The 21,372-nt window shown below is 51.6% G+C and overlaps 1 protein-coding gene across 3 annotated transcripts in view; it reads left to right on the top strand.

Moving 5' to 3' along the window:
• The window catches only part of Cplx2 (complexin 2), a 70,314-nt gene extending 55,491 nt beyond the window's left edge, over nucleotides 1-14,823 (top strand). For 2 of the 3 annotated variants that reach the window (XM_029468453.2, XM_029468454.2), the window contains exons 3-5: nucleotides 13,452-13,570; nucleotides 13,683-13,858; nucleotides 14,383-14,823. In XM_029468453.2, the coding sequence (XP_029324313.1) occupies nucleotides 13,540-13,570; nucleotides 13,683-13,858; nucleotides 14,383-14,580 (405 nt within the window). In that variant the 5' untranslated portion in view covers nucleotides 13,452-13,539 and the 3' untranslated portion in view covers nucleotides 14,581-14,823. Of the gene's footprint in view, nucleotides 1-5,825; nucleotides 6,038-13,451; nucleotides 13,571-13,682; nucleotides 13,859-14,382 lie in introns of those variants that run through there. The other variant, XM_021181049.3, reaches the window with a different exon arrangement.
• Nucleotides 14,824-21,372: the final 6,549 nt, after the last annotated feature.

Genomic DNA, 21,372 nt, shown 5'->3' with positions numbered 1-21,372 from the left:
CAACCATCCTGCCAGTTACCTTTGTTTGCTCCAATAGGGAGTAGATGGGTCCTCATATACGCGAGTGACATGTGACAATGGTCCTTCAAGGGATGGATGGGGGAGGAGCTTTCCACAGCAAACAGAGCAAGGAGCCTGGAAAGCAAAAGTTCTTCCCAGATGGAGAACCTCCCAACTCCAGGCTTTCGACACAGATTTGTAGAACTGAGGATTGTGAAGTTAAGTGAGTGTGTAGGGGCCCTCTGTTAATCCTAAAACCGTCTGTGACGCCATGATTCAGGTTTTCTGTTTGTTTGTTTGCTTGTTTGCTTGCTTGCTTGCTTGCTTGCTTTGGGTTTTTTTGTTTTGTTTTGCATGGGATTGGATATGAAATCACAGCATTCTCAGATTCTTCAAACTCAAGATCAGGGCTTCCCAGTCAGTACAGGGGTCAGCATTGGAAGAGCCTATAAAAGATGCGATTCCTGGACTCCCGTGCCAGAGACTGCTTTGCTCCACGTGGGATAAGACCTGCAAATAATCTGCAGTGTTTAAAAACACGCCCCCCCCCAGGCCGGGCGTGGTGGCGCACGCCTTTAATCCCAGCACTCGGGAGGCAGAGGCAGGCGGATTTCTGAGTTCGAGGCCAGCCTGGTCTACAAAGTGAGTTCCAGGACAGCCAGAGCTACACAGAGAAACCCTGTCTCGAAAAACCACACACACACACAAAAAAACACACGTCCCCCTACTCCCTCTCTTCTGAGTTAGAGTGGGACACTTTGATGGATAGTGTCTAAGAGAGATAGAGGTTCCTGAGGTTTAAACTGAGACTCTCACTTGGACTTCTGCTTTCATATGCTGTTTCCATGTGCTGAAAGGCAGGCTTCTGTGGTATAAGAACTGTCTTTGAGCAGGTTTTTTTTTTTTTTTTTTGCAAGAGACCAAGAGTCTACAAGGTGTGAGGACCATTGAGAAGGGAATCCTCCAAAGACCCCGGTAACAGAATTTAACACTGCACCCACTGTGCAAAAGCAAGGCACAGGTCAGATCTTGGAAATCAGGGCCTGAAAGACCATGAGGTCATCCTAGGACAGGGACATCTGACCATGTCCAGAAGAATTGGAAGGGCTCAGGGTAGCTGTAAGGGGATAGAAGTCACAACGGGACGCTTGAAAAAAGAACCCGAGACACGAGAAGGGGACCACATGCAAACAACCTCCTTTTGGCCGATGGCGAGGTTCTGCAGACTGGAAAACAGACAAGAAAATGCCAGGTTTCAGGAAAGCTCCAGATGAGAGGGAGCGACTGTGTAGGGATGCCCCAGAGTACACTATGTGGGCTGGAATGGGGCTGCTTTGACATGCTAATGGGCGCCTGGATGGGGAGATGGGCACGGATAAAGGGCATGCAGGACCCAGGAGGAACTGGTAGGTGGATGCTAGTGGGGAGCCAAACTGAGGACGAGGCTCTGGAGATGAGAACGGATCCCTAGAGAATTTCCACAGACTGGTAACTCACGTGTTACCAGTGAGTCAGGGTGCAGGTGTGTAATCTTGGAACTTTCTGGAAAACTACAGGGTTCTAGGAGTCTCTCTCCTTCCTGAACGGGCAGGAGCCGGTGCACTGGCTTACAGCCTTTAGGATGGAGAGGAAGTGGGAAGGAAGCTTGTCACCTCCAGTAGCATATTTTGCACAGTGGTCAGGACAAATTTCTGGCTGCTCATGCACACATCTAACTGTTTCTGCTGCCCCACACAATGATGTGCGTGCCCACCTGTTGTGTGTGTGTGTGCCCACCCGTTGTGGCTCATATTTATACCTGCTAATAGTTACCCAAGACTAGCACCCTAACACTCCCTTGGGTCATCTCTAGTTGATAACAACACATTAGTACCCAGAAACAGTGGCACACCCTTAGAACCTCTGAATCTAGAACAGTTCACTTTATTTTTGGCCCTGTGGTACACAGCCATTTGGTGCATACACGATTGCACGTGTGTACCGTTGCCTTACAGCGGATCCCTCCATAGTACCGTTGATGACAGGTCCCGTTGTAAAATGAAGTTAGCTGTGTACTGTCACATTAGCTCTTAACAGGAGGGACTCAGCAGCAGGCAATGAGGGTCAGTGGCAGCAGACCCAGGTATGTCACACAATACAACAGCAATGGCACCCGCATCCTCCACGGATGCTGTCCACTCCCACGCTGGCCGCATGCACAGGCACACCATTGCACAGTGGCAAGTTGGCCTTCCCACCATGTCACTCCATGTTGACAAAGGTAGTCCGTGAGACTCACGCCATACCCTAGCCATTGTCGGTGACAAGAAGAAAGATAGTCACCAAGGGAGCAATATGATGTGGGACCTTTCTCTGTGATTCAACCCCCACCATTCTTTCTTCTGCTGGCACCAGGCCACCCTCCCAAACAAAGGCCAATGCTGCCCCCCCAGGCTCAAGCTAGAACCACAGGATGTGGGCGGCTCAGGCCTCCCTGAACCCAGTCCATACCAGCTGAGGTATTCTGCAGCCAGCAAAGCTTCAGTCAAACCAGATCTGTCATTTCCTTTTTTTTCCCCCATGGCATCCAGAGTGCTTGCTGGGGTGAAGGAGGTGACAGGGCAGGGGTGGGAGGTCAGGGGGGGGAGCTGACCTTTGGGCAGGCACTCTCTGGAAGCCATTCTCACTGACATGTACATTTGCAGCCTATGACAGCTGTCACTCCTCACGCACTGCTCCTCGGTGCTGTGGAAGTCCTAGCATTGGCTTTCCTAATTGGCTTCCTAGTGAACATCCAAGGCATAGCTACACCATATCGTGAATCTTTCCAAACCTGGATCCATCTCCCTGCTCTCAACGCTCTGTGAAGACCAGAGGCTGCCTGCTTGCACCTCCCCTGCCCACGCTCAATTACAGTGAGCTAGCTGGATTAGAGAGGCAGGAGGGGGAAGAGATACCACAGTCTGCATGACAGGAGCATCCTGATCTGAGTGTAAATATATGGTGTGTGTGTGTGTGTGTGTGTGCGGAGACACACCACACACGCACACACACACACACACACAAGCTTGCAGGCATGTGTGTGTGTTAGAAACCAGACAACAGGAATGGTTATAAATATCAGTGAGATATAGATAAATAGATAGATACATAGATACATAGATAGAGATTGAGATATATCACACGCACACACGTACACACACACACATTATACATATGCTGCAAACGTTCCACTTGCATAGGTTACAGAAGGTTGGATCGTACCAGAAGAGAAGCAGCTCAGAGCACTAGAAGACCCATGAGTCCCAGTGCCCTATCAGTTGGAATTCTGGCTCTGTTCAAGACTCACTTTCTCCCCCTGGGCTTCAATGTCTGCATCTTGAAAATGATGGTTTGTAGAAATTAAATGAAAAGGTGTGATTTATATAAAAAGCCCCAAAGTTGGCACCTCGGACCCTTTGGGGGGTGTAGTTCATTGCCGAGTTTAGTGGCATTATCATCATTGGGGGATATTTGGAACAGTCAGCTACTTTTCTTAAATAATAACAGAGAATTTGGGAACCATGTCTGGGCAGAAAGGACTCCTCTCCCTACCTCTGTTTGGCTGTGGGAAATAGCTCTGCTGTGAGTTATCCCTAATCGATCAACAGAACGAAGCCTCAAAACTTGGCCAAGCTGAACTTCTGTCCATCAGTAAGATTTCTGCGACTAGGCTCAGTTAATGTCAAATAATGAGGATTTGGGAGAGAGAGAGAGAGAGAGAGAGAGAGAGAGAGAGAGAGAGAGAGAGAGAGAGATTCACAAAAGGCTTGGATTCAAATGTGACCACTGCCCAGATGGCCAGTCCTCTTATCAGCTTCAGCCTTGAGCTGGGACACACAGGCAGGGCTGGATAGCACCAGCTGAGGTCTGGGTCTTCCTCTTAGAGCTACAGCCTGCCTCTCTTTACCCATTGTCCTAAGGCTGTCTCCATCAACAGCAGGGGCAGGGTGGGGGGGGGGGGAACAGGGAGAACCCTGTAGCTCTGGTCTTCCCCTGCATTGGTTATTTTATCCACCTCAGCAAGCATACCCTTAGCGTCTACTTTGCCAACTACTAACCTGAGTCAATTTCAGTTAACCAAGATTCATCAACCCTTCCAGGACTAACGCCCCCTCTGTTCTGTCCTGAGGATAGGAAGCCACCCTCAGGCCCTTCAACCTCACTAGCCCCCACCCAGCCTCCTCTCAAGAGCTGGATGGACCCGGTGCTTACACAAGCCCAGCTTAAAACGCAGCACCCAGGGCTGAACTCTGTCTTTTTATCTGAAGTGCAACTTGGATTTTGATCCTAGCTTGATCAATGTCCATGTCAAAGGCAAAGCCCCAGCTGTAGCCAGAGTGCAGCTGGCACAGGCCCCCTTCACAGGGCATGTTTGCTGGAGAACTTATAGAAAGGAGGAGACAGAGGCGGGTGGGGGGGGGCGGGGGGGAAGATTGCAGGTCTTAAAATGTCAGATCTCTTGGCTTCGAACTCCCTTTGGGCATTAGTGGCCAGTCTAAGTGGCTCTAATGAAACAGGAGCATGTCACACACACACACACACACACACACACACACATACACACACTTTAGGCCACCTAAATAGAGGGGCCCTGCCATCATACAAAGCTCCTGGTCTGCAGGGGAGCAGGGGGTGCACACTGATGTCTTCTGACTGGTAAGGTTTCCCCCACGTCGAGGCATCTACTGTGAACCCCTCCTTTCCCTCCCCGGATTCTGCCCTACCGCAGCTTGCAGCTCTTGCTCCTGGGAGAGAAGCCATCTCTCTCATCTCAGAAGCAGAAGTCATCCCCACTCTGGCATAGCTCTGATGGATGCATGAACTCCTGCACTGCTTCCAAAGGCCAGGTGCAAGGCCCTCCCCCCCCCCCCCCCCGAGCCATTTTCCTACACCTATGGCTGGATGAAAGGAAGGGGCGGGGAGCCAATAGATGGCAGGCAGAAAGGAGAGGCTCATTAGGAGAGAGGGGAAAAAGATGAGTATGGGGGGGAGGCTGAGCGAGGAGTAGGGGTCCCCCTGTTGTCAGACTCCCTTCTCTTCCCTGGGCTTAGGAGGGAAAGCAGCGCCTTCTAGAATAACATAACCAGAGAACTATTCCTTCTTCCGAGGATAACACATCTACAGAGGACCAGGAGTGGCTCACCTAGGGTTCCTGCTGCAATTTTGCAGCAGTCTTTCTGCTTCTGGGTCCAGAGCAGAGAGCCACTCACCCACTAGGAGGGCCTTCCTCATCCCACACACCAGTGGTTCTGGAGTGAGTGAGTAGCTGGACACTACAGTCATAAACTGCAGAAACGATGTGACAGTGGACTGTCTAGTCCAGAAGCCGCTCCCAGGCACATCTAAGGGGTGATTGAAACTGGGGCTCCTTTAGGGAATTGGGCACCCCAACGGGAGTGTGCCTATCGTAGTGTGCCCAGAGTAACCAAAGAGAACTTTCCTGAAGAGGTGGTTACTTTAGTTTCTGCTTTTAAAATCCTTTCTTCCACTCGTGCCCCCAAAGCCCTTCCAAACCTTCGAGCTTGTGGTTCTTGAACACGGAGGAGTTGGGAATGAAGCCTAGCTAGCTGCAGGCAGATCAGTACAGCTTAACGCGGAGAGAATAAAAGAGTAGAAAGGAGATAAGGAAGAGAGGGGAGAATGAGGGGGAGGAGACAGTGAGAGGGAAAGGAGAATGAAGAGAGGGGGAACGGGAAAGAGAGGGGAGAAAAGGGAGGGAGGAAAAGGGAGGGAGAGAGGGAGGGAGGAGAGAGAGAGAGAGAGAGAGAGAGAGAGAGAGAGAGAGAGAGGTTTTGAATTTCCCTTCTGGAAGAGAAGCTTTTCGGCGTCAGGGCCTGGCTGAGGGGCGTGATTGGAGGGCGCCTTAGGCATCCGCCCGCCCGCAGCAGCAGCCTCGGCCCCAGCTTGCCTGGCGGAGTTACACCAGGCAGCGGCGCGAGCTGGCTGAGCACACGGCACCGCCTGCTGGAGTCAGCCGGAGCCCTGCAGTGGCTTAGACGGTTGCTGGGACCACCAGGTCGGTGCTGGCCGTGGGCCGGGGAGGCGGAGCCGGGCTGGGGGCAGTGGGGGGGACGCTCTGGCTCCGGAACAGCGGGGAAGCCGGGCAGTGTGGCTTTGAGGGGCTCCCCAAGACCGCGGGGCGCTGCGCTGGGACTGCGGCCCCTGCCTGCTCGCTGTGGTGCTGAAGGGACAGCTCCCCGCGGAGGCCAGGGGGACTGCTGGTGCTGCAGACCGGGGCAGGAAGATGTGGGCAGATGCGCACCCGGAGCAGTGGGGCTTGGGGAGCTCCGACCGCCCCGAGTGCGGAGACTCAAGTGTGAACCTGGAGAACAACTTCGAGCCCGCAAGACTAGGGTGGGGGACGTGGTCCCCGGCTGTTTGGGGTGTGGCCACCCCTGAAGCCCTCCCGGGGACTCTGCTACAGGAGCAGAGAGTCACCCCGAGGGGTAGAGTTAGGTTCCCAAGGGAACCCGAGGGTGGCAGAGGCCAGGTGGAGAAAGGAGAGGCCACGTCGGTGGGGGGCAGGGGGGCTATTTGTCCTCTTCCCGCAGGAGCGCTGTTGGAGTAGCACGAGCCTGTGCAGGGTCACAGGCTGCTCCTCAGTCTCAGACCCTCCCCTCCCTGGCAAAGTTTAAGAGCAGGCGAAGGTTCAGAATTGAGAGGCAAGTGTTGGGGGAAGGGGACACGCACTGACCAACTGAGGGCCCCAGGGCAGAGCTGTTGGTCTCCATGAGGGCCCGGGGAGCGGTGCCTGGAAGCCTGCCCACTCTTCTGTGGGAGGAAAACCCCCGCACTTTCATGACCCAGACGACTGATCCTTTTACTCTGGCCGGACCTCGCCGCACCCCCCCCCCCACACACACACACACCCTCCCCGCCACCTCTGAGACGTCTTGCTGCTAGGGGCGTGGGATGGGGAAGTAGGGGAGACGTCCTCTGTCTCGGCCACCGCCATTAGCGTGGAGTCCCTTGCAAAAAAAACAAAAAAACAAAACAAAACAAAACAAAACAAAACAAAAAATCAACGGAGTGTTGAATTGAGTTGTGATTGTAGCCCGTACTTGAATCAGAGAAAAACAGCCGCAAAGACAAACACTGCAGGTGCTCATGTGTGCTTGTCAGAAGGAGGGGGCCGGTTTCTGGGACTCGAACTGGAACTAGAGCAGGTACCTTAGCTGCTTTTGGCTGGGACTGACAGCAGGGGTGTGGGAGTGTGGGGTCTGGAGGAAAGATGAGGGGCCTGCCCTGGGTCACCGGTGACTGGCAGCATGGAAACATTTGCATCAGCCTACCTACACCCCCCTCCCCCTTACCCCCGGTCCAACACCCTACCAGCAGCACCATCCTCCACCCCCACCAGCTTCCTTCCCGCGCGGAGACAGACGGCAGCTTTCCACAGCACCGCTGAGGAGCGCCTCCTGGCGGTGAGGCCCAAATTCTCAACTGCACACAATCTGCAGGCCCTCTCTCCCGCGGTCCTCCTGGTAGCTCCAGGCACACAAGCAAGCAAGCAATTGCGCGCGCGCGCGCGCGCACACACACACACACACACACACACACACACACACCAGTGTCTAAGAGGTTTAGAATCAGACATGCAGGCTCATGCTTTGAGCCCGTGCACACAACACTAAATTCCACTGAGCAAGCACGCTGAGGAAGATATCCTCTGAGGAGCCTCCAGATAGGTGAAATGGGTAAGACAGGCAACAGAGAAGCTCTCCAGATCACAAAGGAAAGATACCCAGACAGCAAGAGCATGAATAGAAAGTGCCTTAGGTCTCACAAAAGCAACCCATCCTGTCGTGTCAGGGAGAACAGGGTCTGCACGGAGGGAAGTACTGTTAGCAAAGGGTCTTAGAAAAGTTGATACTACCACTATTGTGGATGCCTATGACAACAACAAGGACACTTACTGGCTTAGACACCTGATTTGCATAATCTCAGTGCTCACAGCAGGCCTTGCACAAGGCATCAACCGTCTCCATTTTACACATGAGAAAACATTAAGTCAGGTACTCAAGATCATTTAATAAGTAGCAGTGCCAAGATCTGAGTCAGCAGGGATGCCGTTAAACGGTCCTGAGGCTGTGGGACTAGTACGACCAAATCACCCTGCCTCCGGTGGAGGTGGAAATAACATTTGAGGCAGGGGGTTGCTGGTTAAGACACAGCAATGTACAAGAGATGAGACATGAAAGGCAAAGAAAGATGTCCCATTCCAGACTGCAGGGTTTGAAGGTTGGAGCACAGACTGTGGTAGGTTTAACAAAGGCCATGGGAAGCCAGTTGCAGGGTCTTAAGTTTGCATGAGCAAATCTGCCTTTGAGGAAGATTAACCTGAGGGTGATGTGGAAGATAGGGAAGAGCTGGAGAGACAGAGTCATGAACCAAGGCAGTAAAGCCGTAGGACGAGGTGGCGGGTAAGCAGTGACTGTGCCTCGATCCCAGCCAAGGCCACCTAAGCCTGTGTGCTCTGCTATGAGGTTAACTAACAGCTGGGAGGACCAGTGTTGGAAAATGCCCCTGTTCTCTTCCATGGCCCCTGGTAGACAGTAGGTACTCAGGAGTGCAGGATGGGTGAGTGAGTGAGTGAGTGGGTGTGTGTGTGTGTGTGTGTAGTGACTGGAGGTTTTGGTTGAGACAATTCTGGCAAAGCATGCAGGAGAACAAGATGGGAGCCCTGTAAGGACAGGCTTGATCTCCCAGAGACTGAAATGGAAACAGCATACAGCAGAGGGTTAAAAACGTGCAGGCTTTGGAGAGAAAGCTGCCGCCACCGTGCATCTGTGTAACTAACTAAGGCTCCTAAATCAGTAGGCACAGATGGGAGATTTCCATGGGAGGAACAGAGGAAAGAGAAGGAAGAGTTTGCTTAGAGAAGGGACCAACAAGGAAGAGGACAAAAGACCTGTTTGGGGAGACCCGGGGAACCACAAGGGTGCTGTGTCATGGAATTCAGATCTGAGACGGCTGAAAGTGGGGGAGGGGTGATGATCAGCACTAAACGCTATGAAAAGAGAAAGAGGCAGAGGACTGTGGACACTCCTGGTCAGGCACGGGTCTCCTAGCCATGCTGGTGGGGGTGACTTCTGGGCTGTGTGCGAAGACAGCAGGTCTCAGGAGCAGTAAGGAGGTGAGGAGATGAGGGAAGACTCTCCAGTACACTCCAGGGCAGAGAGTCAAAGAAAGCCATAGTTCAAGGAAAGGCTTGGGGAAGGGAGGAGACCCAAGAGACTGAGAAAGGACAGTAAAGATGTAAGGAAGGTGTGGGGATGGATCGATAGAGAAAGGACAGAGAGAAAAATCTAGATTGGTTTCATCTAGGAGGAGGGAGTTCCCTGGAGCTAGGAGAGGGGAGGTTGCAGGTGTGCGCAATAGCTTTCATTAATCACATCGTGAGTGACTTCCATTTGCTGAGCACCTGTCACGTGACAAACACATCTCACAGATGATTTCTAACCTTCAGACTGGCCATGTAGCCCTCCTTTTATAGAGAAGACCCAGTTTCAAAGGGCTGCCTCACTGGAAGAAAGGGCCCCTTCAACAGCCAGCCCGACCTGGAGGGAAGTCTCCTGTTAAGAAGGGGGTGTAACAGCCGAGCGTGGTGGCGCACGCCTTTAATCCCAGCACTCGGGAGGCAGAGGCAGGCGGATTTCTGAGTTCGAGGCCAGCCTGGTCTACAAAGTGAGTGCCAGGACAGCCAGGGCTACACAGAGAAACCCTGTCTCGAAAAATAAACAAAAAAAGGGGGGGGGGGTGTTACAATAGGCCATGGTGGCACATGCTTTAATCCCAGCACTCAGGAGGCAGAGGCAGGTGGATTTCTGAGTTCGAGGCCAGCCTGGTCTACAGAGTGAGTTTCAGGACAGCCAGGACTATACAGAGAAACCCTGTCTCGAAAAAGAAAGAAAGAAAGAAAGAAAGAAAGAAAGAAAGAAAGAAAGAAAGAAAGAAAGAAAGAAAGAAAGAAAGAAAGAAAAGAAAAAAGAAAGAGGTGGGGTTACACAGTGAAGCATTAGGTGGAGCTCAGGGAACCCTGCAGAAGAGGGGGAGGAAGGACTATAGGAGCCAGGGAGGTAAAGGACACCACAAGAAAATGGCCCACAGAATCAACTAGCCGAGCACATAGGAGCCCACTGAGACTGAACCAAAAATCAGGGAGCCTGCATGGATCTGACCCAGGTCCTCGGCTGAGTTGTTGTTTGTGTTCTTGTGGGACCTTTAACAGTGGGAGTGGGGACTGTCTCTGACTCTTGCCTGCTTTGGGGACCCTTTTCCTCCTCCTGGGTTGCCTCATCCAGCCTTGATATGGGAGGTGCCTAGTGTTATTGCAACATGATATGCCACGTTTGGTTGATATCCCTGGGAGGCCTGCCCTTTTCTGAAGGAAAATGGAGGAGGAGTGGATGTGGGGGAGAGGGAAGGGGGGAAGAACCAGGAGGAGATGAGGGAGGAGAAACTGCAGTTGGGATGTAATATATGAGAGATAATAAGTAAATAAATAAATAAATAAATAATATTTTTTTAAAAAAGTTAAAACTAGAAGAAGAAGGAGAAGAGGAAGTAAGTGAGAAACAGCTTAGGCCTCTCTCAGGCAGATGAGCAAGGTGGTCGCCTCAAGGCTAAGAGGGCCACACCAAGGTTAGACAACAGGACTTCGGAGTAGACCCAAGGAGCCAAGCTAAGGTATGCCTCAGAATTCCTTAGGGAGGAAGGGGCAGGGTGGGGGGAGATGCGAGCCAAGGAGAGAACTGAGTTTCAGGAGGAAGAAGGGAGTTGTTGAGGGTACGGGCCTAGGTCATGGAGGCTTCTGCAGGGGAGTGGGGGAGAGGAGCGGGGGGGGGGGGGAGCATCTGGTCCCAGGAGAGCCGTGCAGCAAGTCAGGGACAGAGCTGAGCTCCAGCCCAGGTGCCCTGCCTTCCAACTGGAAATCCTCTCAAATTAGACGGCAGGCTGCACCTTCCTCCACCACCTGGCAATGCTCTGAGCTCTGTGTAAACACCACGCAGAGACTCCAGAGTTCCTGAAACCACTCCATTTGTTCACCGTTCATTTCCTGTTCTTAGAAATTAAGTCCTCTCCCCAAGGTCTGAAATCAACGGGAGCCATCTCCACAGAGCTGAGCAACCTCCAAACTCAGATTTCTGGGTCAGGGTAGGTCCTCTTGCCTTTAACTGGAAAGCCTGCATTCCTTTTGGGTTTCATGGGGTCCCGTAAATATGTAGTCAGCGTTGGCTGCCTTTTGTGTAAGTTTCCTCTACGCCTCCAGACACTTGGCCTGCATTTTCTTTTTCCTTTAAATATCAGAACAAATATCACCTTAGCGCTGCCGCATCTGGAACAAGCTGAAGTGTTCATAGAGACCCAGTCTGGAATCTTTAACCAGTCTGGTGCCAAAGCCCTTGGGAACTTTTTCATCTAGTACATAATGGTTTTTCTATACCAAAAAGATCCCAGGCAGTGGTCTAACTCTGTAGATGCATTCTTGGATTCCCTCATTAGGAGAAGCTCCGTCTGCCAATGATTTCTCATTTTGAAAGAAACGGAGAGAATCCATCAACGAATAGCTTGTGACCTTGAACTCCACTTGGCTGCAAAAACCAGCCTGGCAGAATTCTCTGTCATCATTTTCCCAGAGCCCTTTTTTCTTCCTAGAAAGTAATAGAGACTTTAAGTCTGTATGAGCTAAAAGGCCCCGGAGCAGGGGTAGGCCTAGACCCAGTTAACCTCTGCCCCACATCGAATTCCGGGCAGTTTCAGATGCAGCCATGTGGGCAGCAGCCCTGTCTGTTAAAGAATCAGTATCACTCGGGGGCAGGAGAGATAGCTCAGGGGTTAAGAGCTGCTCTTGAGGACCCAGGTTCAAGTCCCAGTGGCCACATGATGGCTCACAACAATGTGTAACCCTGCCGGGGCTTTGACACGCTCTTCTGGACAGCACACCCGTGGTACACAGACTAAAAAGGAAACCATACACGTAAGTTAAAATAAACATTTAAAGACATTCTTCAGGAATCAGTACAACTCAACAATCAAGATAGGAGACTCTAAATTAGAGCATTGGGGCCTATTCTTAGAGGTGTGGGGGTTCCAGCAGGAGGGTCCCAGTGTCCCGTCTGTAGGCCCTCCACCGCCATTGCTAGCCCCCACTTGCTCATTTTCTCTACACTGCATTCCAATTATGACTTTATTTGGAGAAAAATCTTCTGAGGAAAAAAAAACAATAAAAAAATATAATAAAAAGGGAAAACCAGTCATTTAGGGAGAAGGCTATCAAACTAAGATTAGCAGAGCTCCTCCAAAGACCTCCCTCTGTACAAGACATAAGCACCGAGGTGATAATATCCCCAATGCCCTCACGTGTGATTCAAAATAAAAAAAATCAACACTAACCTATCAAACACAAAACCTACACACACATTACAATGAAAAATAAGTTATTTTCTATGTGTCTAATTTCCAAAGTCTGGATAGATTCCCATTCATGCTAGCTATACCCTTTTTTTTTCCATACACCCCTGATTTTCTGGGGCCACAAGCAAGGCTCATTTGCTTGGTGAGTTGAGCCAATGGCCCAGCCTGGCTCCTCTCTGCTCTCCACAGTAGCCCTGCCCCTGCTACTTCTGTTTCAGGGAAGAGGAAACAAGAGCTTAAGGAAGGGGTGTCACTTACTGAAGGTCATGTGACAGAGAGTGAATGAGGGGAACATTAAAACACAGCTCTTCCCAAATCCAGCTTCATGGCAACCCTCCTTGCTTTAATCAAATTAGAAAGAAAAAATGTGTTCAAAATCAAGGTTATAAAACAGGAACGAAGAGATGCTCAAGGTTTGTTTTGTTTGTTTGTGTTTTTTGGTTTTTTGAGACAGGGTTTCTCTGTATAGCTATGGCTGTCCTGGAACTCACTCTGTAGACCAGGCTGGCCTCAAACTCAGAAATCCGCCTGCCTCTGCCTCCCAACTGCTGGGATTAAAGGCGTACACCACCACGAGATGCTCAAGGTTAAAAGGTGCTCTGTTTTAGCAGAGGACACAGGTTCTAGTCCCAAAGCCCATCTGTAACTCCAGTTCCAAGAGATCTGGCGCCCTCTTCTGGCTTACACAGGCACTGCACACACCTGGTACGCATCTGCATGCAGGCAAACACTCATTTACATGATTAATTAATTAATTAATTGATTGATTAATTAATTAATCCTCCTTAAAACATAATACAGAATAGGAACGAGAAGCTGTTTAATTGCAGATTCACACCTGGACCATAATACAGTCTCAATAAATACCTCTCTTCTTTCTTCCTTCAAGACATTGAGCCTTACTCTCAATTGATGATCCCTTGTCAGAACAAGAATAAGGCTGTCCTGCGTCAGTCTCTAACACCCTACCTGGGAAGAGACCTTTCCATCTAACCCCATCTCCCCGTTTGCAGGTGGGCTCATTTCCCAAAGGCAGACCAGCCAGGAGTGCTGAATGCGAATTCAGCCACGGGCTAGAGAGCATTAACCAAAGCCTGCAGGATGGACTTCGTCATGAAGCAAGCCCTCGGAGGTGAGCCTGCCACTTTCCCTCACCCCCACCCCCCACGCACCCTCGACCCACCCGCCTTCCCTGCCCCACTGACCACACCCCCTTCCTCCCCTACCACTCCACATCCCTGCAGGGGCCACCAAGGACATGGGGAAGATGCTGGGGGGAGAGGAGGAGAAGGACCCAGACGCACAGAAGAAGGAGGAGGAGCGGCAGGAGGCCCTGAGGCAGCAGGAGGAAGAGCGCAAGGCGAAACACGCCCGCATGGAAGCCGAGCGCGAGAAGGTCCGGCAGCAGATCCGAGACAAGGTCAGCACCCCCTTGCAAGCCCCACCTCTGACTCCCCTAAGCCCCAGATCTTATCTAAGACCTGGTTCTCCCCGAGCCTCACTCTCATCAGGAAAACAAGTGTCTTTGGAACGTGCCCTCAAGGATTATACATAACTAAGCACATAGAAAACACAGTGCTAGCTACGGCCCACCGTCCTATGCCATTCATTTAGTGTCTAGTAGCATCACACTGCAGAGCACAGGTAGCCTTCCTTCAGCCAGCCAGCCCTGTCACAGAAATGTGCCTCAGACCGTAGGAAGACATTCAACATTCAGAACCTTGAGGATTTCAAACGGATAAAGGGGTATTATTGGTAAGTGCGAGTTTTGAAAGAAACGGCGGCGTCCTGGTCTTTTATATCAGTCACCTGCTAAAGACTGGGCTCAGTTCTCCAGGGAAGGCAGCTTTCCCCAGGGAGCTTAAACGTATTGATGAGACACACAGCCAACCTTCTGCTCTCTCTGACTTTACTTCATGCCCCTCTCTGCCCTCTCTCCCCCAGTATGGGCTGAAGAAGAAGGAAGAGAAAGAGGCAGAGGAGAAGGCAGCCCTGGAGCAGCCCTGTGAGGGAAGCCTGACCCGACCCAAGAAGGCCATCCCTGCAGGCTGTGGGGACGAGGAGGAGGAGGAAGAGGAGAGCATCCTGGACACAGTGCTCAAATATCTGCCAGGGCCGCTGCAGGACATGTTCAAGAAGTAACCCGCCCTCCTCTGGCCCCTTCCACGTTAGGATTTTTTTTTTTTTTTTTTTTTTGTGTGTGTGTGTTCTTAGTCTTTCTTTTCTTTTTATTCAGTTAAGTCTCAGTTCCAAAGGGGAAAACCTTAGTCGACCTCTGCCCCTTACCCTAGTCAAGGACTCCTCCCCTCTGCAGTCCCTGACAGACCCTTCATCCCAGGGTTTCTAGTCCTGTTTCACTCCCAAGTAGCTTGAAAAAAGGAGGAGGAGGAGAAGGAGGAGGAGGAGGAGGAGGAGGAGGAGGAGGAGGAGGAGACGGAGAAGGAGAAGGAGAAGGAGAAGGAGAAGGAGAAGGAGAAGGAGAAGGAGAAGGAGAAGGAGAAGGAGAAGGAGAAGGAGAAGGAGAAGGAGAAGAAGAAGAAGAAGAAGAAGAAGAAGAAGAAGAAGAAGAAGAAGAAGAAGAAGAAGAAGAAGAAGAAGAAGAAAAGAAGAAGATAGCTTTACTCTAGCAGGGGGCATTGAACCCAGAGCCAAAGGCATTGGTTGTCCCACCAGAAGAAGCCCATGGTCTATGTTAATGTGGTGACACTCCCCCCATACATTCCTTCATGCTCCCCACTGCCAGGAGGACCACTGTCCCCAGCCAGCCAAAGTAATGACACATTCCAGCCCTGCCCAGCATGCTGACCTTTGGCCTCTGAACCCCCCAGTGGGAGTCCAGGTCAGGGCAGAGGCACCGAGTGGTCTGGCTCCAGGAAGGCTATTTAGAGGGAGCCTGTCCTGGAGAGCCTAGCTCCGAGAGGCTCTAGCTGGGTCTGGCCAGGTTAAAATCTGGGCAGGAGGTTTGGGCTCTCCTCTTTTCCTCTTCCTGGTGCGGCTGCTGGCCAGGAGCACACCTCTCCCCGATCCGACCTAAAGAAGCACGGCCCCGGCCAAGCCGCTCCTTCCAAATGGATCCTCTTTGGACTTTAGCACATCTGTGGAGGAACCCAGGGCAGGGCAGCACCCTTATTTCTCTCTCATCTGACTTAGGTCCTGGGACCCCACTGCCAGGCTAGGCCCTAGTTTGCCCAGCCAAGGGGCTGCCCAGACCCCCAGAAAATACTTGGAGCCATCGGGCAGTGGTGGCCTGTGCCATGAGGCTCCTCATTGGCACAGCCAAACTGCCCCCATTCCTGTCCACCCTTCTTCCCTCCATGTCCTGTCCATGTGCTTCCAAGTCCCCATTGTCCCCAGGAGGACTCTACTTGGCCAAAGCCCCAAACAGCTAGGGAGAAGCCAATTGCCACCTGACAAAAGACTGTCCATTCATCCCACTGGCCAAGGGTCAGCTCTCCTCTGGGATGTATAGGACTGGTATGTGTCCTCACATACCACCTTGTCAAGGCTTCCTGCTCTGTGACTTGTGGAGAAATGGAGAGACAGAGGGGGAGGCGCAAATGAGGGGTGAGCGTGTGAGTCCTCACACACTCGGCAATGCACGGCAGGCCCATCCTACATCTAGATGTGGTTGTGTCTTGAGATCGCATGTGTATGTGTTAGCTCTGTGTTGCAGGCTGTGTATCTGATGTACCTCGTGTATATGTGTTTGTGGGATGTAGTGTGCCTGAGTTCCAGTTAATGTTCTTGGTATGTGCTAGCCATCTCGTGTGTTTTCAGATTGCATGTGTTAGCTTGTATATGCATGTACTTGCAAAACGGCATGTGTGTCAAGAGCGACAGGTTACATGTTAGCTGCAGACATGTGTGTTTGAGACAACTGTCACGTGGGCTAAGACTGGTGTTCATGTGTGTGGGTCTAAACCAGGAAGTCGTATGCAAGAATCGGAGTAAGATGCTTCCTCCCCACCCTCAGACTGTTAGTCACAGATGGCCACATCTGACAGGAAACCTTACTTTGGCCTAGAGTCCTCCCACCCTTGGGGGTTTCCTACCTGAGGTCCTCAGAATGCTACTGGGACAGACCCAGGCAGTACCCCAGGAAGCCATGCTGGGCCCCTACCAGGGCCTATCCCAAAACCAGGGGCCTGGGAGGGGGCGACTTGCCCTCCCCCAAAGCTCCTGTCCCTCTGGCCCCAGTTTGCATTCTGCAGATTTTCCATTTTAGTGGACTTACGCTTTTATTTCGGAGAAGACAGACGTCTTCCCTGTCCGTTTCCAATAGTTAAAGCCATATCAGTTAGACCGCAATACTTTAAAGATAAGACTAAACAATCCATATGTGTAGGGAACCAGAAAAGTCCCCTGGTCTCTCCCTCCTCTAAGGAGCAGGGCCTTGGCAGCTCCAGCTCCTGGGACTTACCCTCCTCCCACCCCCACCCTCTTGGGCCCCTGTGTCATCCCACAGGGGGCCAGTGTTTGTGTCTATGTCTGTGGTGGGGAGCCATCTTGCACCCCTATTGTCTGTTTGTTTCTGTTTCTTATCCTGGGCAGGATGGTCATTCTTCAGAGCCTTGGGGTCCTGGGCCAGAGACAGGCAGGGACCAGTCCAGGGGCCCCAGGTCTCCCTAGACCCTGAGTGTGACTTCTCCCTCCCCACCCCTACCGCCCCCCCCTGCCTTGAAGGCAGGGAAGGACACCAGTGTTTAAAAAGGCCTAACCCTTCACAGATAGACCTCAAAGGTAATGAATGACACAGTACAAAGCAACAGATGGATAGTGGAGACCAAGACCTGTAGAGGTGCAAATAGGCAAGGAAACCCAGCCACGCAAGACCCGCATGGGCCTGAGAGAGCCCAGACCCTTCAACTGAAGTCCTTGGTGGTTTCCATGGCTCCTCTGAGCCCAGAGAGAGCTCAGGGCTTTTCAGCCTCACCCAGTGCCCCCCCCCCCCGGGCTGGGCTGACTTAGTCTAGATTTATGTCTCCTGTCTATGCCCAGGCAGCAGATTCTGAGGTCCTTTGAAGGTGGAGGTAAGAGAATTTCTACTTGGTACATACCTGGTTCCACCCACACAAAGCCCAGGGAGATGTAATGATTGATATTTCTGACATAGCCTGGGCTATAGGGAGCAAATAACAGGCGACCCTGGAAGAATGCTGTGTACCACACATGCATGGGAGGGCAGAACTTGGGCGCTTGAGCATTGGAAAGGATGTTTGTTCACTTGGTGTACCTAGAGCAGGAGGTGTGTGTGGTCCACGGAATGGGCAGATGAATAGATCATGCAGAAATGCAGTGTGCAATTGGCATGCTGAGAAGAGGATATATATATATATATATATATATATATATATATATATATATATACATATATATATATATACACACACACACATATAACACATACATACACACGTTCACTCACATACAGATACACACATACATACATCCATATACATACACACACACACACACACATATATATATATATATATATATACATATACACATACATAAACATACATATACACACACACATATATACATACATACACACACATATATAAACATACACTCACATACACACACACACACACACAGCATGGAAGATGGCTGGAGGGGGGATGAGGCACATCACTGACAGGCATGTGCGCTCTTTGGGAAGGCCATCAGGCTCCTACACCTGGAAATCACCAGCAGTGAGAAGAAAGAGTGCTTCTCTGGGCCTCTGTGAAGATGACACAGGATATCCAGGGTACATGTCCCCCATTTCAGCTCCAGAGAGTGAGCCCTTAGCAACGAAGCTCCACAGCGCTTCCTTCCATGGAAGTAGGAGCTCTATAGGCCGTCCCAGGCAAATGAGAACAGGAAAGAGAAGCCCAGAGACCCCTCACACATGGCAGAGCTGGTGAGCAAACCATCTAAAGGCCCATGGCTGGGGGGGGGGGCTAAGCATGGGGCTTCCAGCCCCGAGAGTGCCCACTATGAAGCAAGCAGAGTTGCCCACCCACAACTCCCCTTCCATCTTCCTGTGGTTTGGCCAGCCCCTGACCTCACTGGGAGACCTGGGGATCAGACTCCCTCCCATGGGGGATGCCTCCCGGCCAATGTCCCCTGCTCTAGTCCCCATTCCTGATATCCTGCCCTTTCACCAGGGAGAGAGAGACCCGAGGTGCTCCTGCTGGCCCCGGGATGGGAGTGGGAAGTCCCACTGAGACCCAGGTGAGATGGACCATCCTGCTCATGTAGGGGAACCTCTTTCCCACAACTGTGCTGTGTCCTTGTTGCTCTGCTTCCTTTAAATGTGTCAGTCTCTGGGGGAGGGGAGGGCCACGCCCCCCGAACTCCCTTGAACCTGACCAAAAGCCATGGCCGTGCTCCCCACTTTGTATGATGCAAATGCTAAGATGATGTACAAAACCAACCATGACGACAAAGAAAAAGACCTTGTACAGCAGCTGTCCATCTGTCTGCCTTCTTCTGTCTGTCTGTCAGCACTCCCGGTGATGGGAGTCAACCAACACCAATGGCTAAGGATGCACCAAACACCCTCAGTCATACCCACAGCTTCCAGGCAGGACATTGTGGAAAAGACCTCAGAGATTAATGGAGGCCAGAGTTAGGGCTGGCCCAAGTTCCAGGATCGATCTATTTCCCAAGGCCAACTCCACAATCCTGGGGGGTGGGGGTGGGATGCAGGCTGACCCTCACTCACATTCCATCTCAGACTGCCCTGCTTCACTCTTGGGTGGGGCGGGGGTGGCATCCTAAGAACACCATGAACACAATAGATGGGAAAATGTCTATCAATTGTTCATTCTACCATAGATGGGGCATCTGTTCCCTGCTGAGCCTGGGAGGCTTGTGGGAGGGAGGCTGAGGGCACACAGAAAGGACTGCACTCAGCCTTCCTCTTGGACACAGACTCACCTCGTTGAGGGCTCAGGGTAAGACCCCTTTCACTTCCTTGCCTCTGGTCAGACTGCATAGCCAGCCCAAAGTGAGGCCCCCTTTCTCCTGGCTTCTCAGTATTTCCTAATGTAATGCATGGGTCTGTCCTCCCAGACTGCTGTACCTCCCCCCACCCCATCCTTTCCCTGGCACCCCAGCCCCAGCTAGAGCGGCTGTCTAAACTACAAACATGAATACATCCCCCACCCTGCCCAGCACCTTCAGCCTGCCTAGAGGATAGTATCTACCCCTGGTGTGGGGGAACAGCATCCAGATGGTCAAAATGTCCCTGTGTGATTGACTCCAGTGATTCCAACCTGCTAAGTCAGAGCCACACCCACTCCGGTGTTCCAGGGGGCACTCAGCTCTGCCCCCACATCCAATGCCACGTCACATTTGCATAAATCTCCCTCTACCCGTAATGAATGGTTGCCCTCGCCCCTCCTTGTACCCTCTAAGAATTCTCGAGCTTCTCTAGATCTAGCTCAGTCGTCACTCCCCTCTGCAAAGCCGACAGAGATGGCTGCCTGTCTCTTGACCAGAGCAGTCTGCCACCAAGCACATGGAGCACAAAGCATTATAGCTTTGTGCTGCCATAAAAGCCCAAGCGTACAGACAGGCACTGTCATCCAGCAGAGCCATCTTGAGCGAGACACTTAACCCCTCTGAGCGTCCGCTCACACAGGAAACGGGATGACAATAATTATTCTAACCTCCACCGTTGTGGAGAGTAAGTGGTGTTTTGCACGCCTGTCCTTATCATCAAGTACCAAGCACTCACCGGGCTAGCATTGTGAACTCTATTTAAGGTATGATACTGCACACATCTCCCCCACAAAGGCAGTCTCTGTGAGGGCAGCACATTTGTCACCTCCCAATGACTGTGAGTCAGGAGTCTGGGCACAAGATTAGCTGGATTCTATGCTTTTAGGACTGCATAAGGATGCTAGCTAGCAAAATGCAAGCAAACTGCCAGCCACCAGAGCTGGGGTCCTTATCGGGAGGCTCAGCTGAGCAAGGATCACTTGTAAGCTCGCACAGTTGCTGGAAAGATGCAGTTGCCGAATGTTGGCTGGAGAATATCCTCCATCCTTTGCCCTGTGGGCCCCCTCCACTGAGGCGGCTCACACATAAAGCTTGTTCTACCCAAGTGTGCAAGCCAAGACAACTCCTGGTGAGTCTGCTGGCAAAAGCGGGAGCCACAATTTTATATCACCTAATTGTAGAAATTAGGTGCCGTAAATTAGCCATGTGCTATTGGCTAGAAGAAATTACAAGTTCTTCCTACACTGACAGGGAGGAAATTGCACCAAAGAGATTATCAGGACTAAGCCCAAAGCCTCCCTTCCTCGGAAAGTGCCGGAGTCCGGTACCTTCACTGGCAGAGTCCCAGGAGGTAGAGGAGATGCTGCACAGAGGAGCAAGGGCAGGTTGTGAGGTCCTGGGGAGTTCTGCAAGCCAAGGTCAGACCCAGAACCATGGGAAAGAAAAAGAATGTGGACCTCAGAATTCCCTGAGAGTCCACCACACAGTGGACTCTGCCAGTCACACAAGACACTGCCCTACCCACCCACCCCCAAGACCCAGATGGGCTTTGTGACAGCTCAACCCAGACGCCCAATGCATCTCCTCTCCTTACAGCAAGCGCCAACACACCTGTGCCCTGGCAGATAAACACCACCACCCTCCTGCTTTTAATTCTAAAGTTTTTTTTTCCCTAGGCATCCTAATCTCTTAATTAAATCAAACTTCTGCCACCTACTTGGCATTGTATTAGGTACCAAGAATGCCGACCACACAGCCAAATCTAACCGAAACACTACTTGTAAAGGTAGAGATGGATCAATAGCACGTGATAGCATATCTGGTCACTCAAGAAAACTTAGGCCTTTGGTGAAGGCTTCCTGGATGAGGCAACAACTGGAATGAGCCTGAAAAGAGGAGGAGACTGATTGGTGGAGAAGTGGGGTACCTTGGGTACCC

Source organism: Mus caroli, unplaced genomic scaffold, assembly GCF_978045245.1.
Source record: "Mus caroli unplaced genomic scaffold, Mus_caroli_1 scaffold_15, whole genome shotgun sequence".
Lineage (NCBI taxonomy): Eukaryota > Metazoa > Chordata > Mammalia > Rodentia > Muridae > Mus > Mus caroli.
Note: the sequence above shows the minus strand (reverse complement) of the source record. Positions and strands in the feature narration are given on the sequence as shown.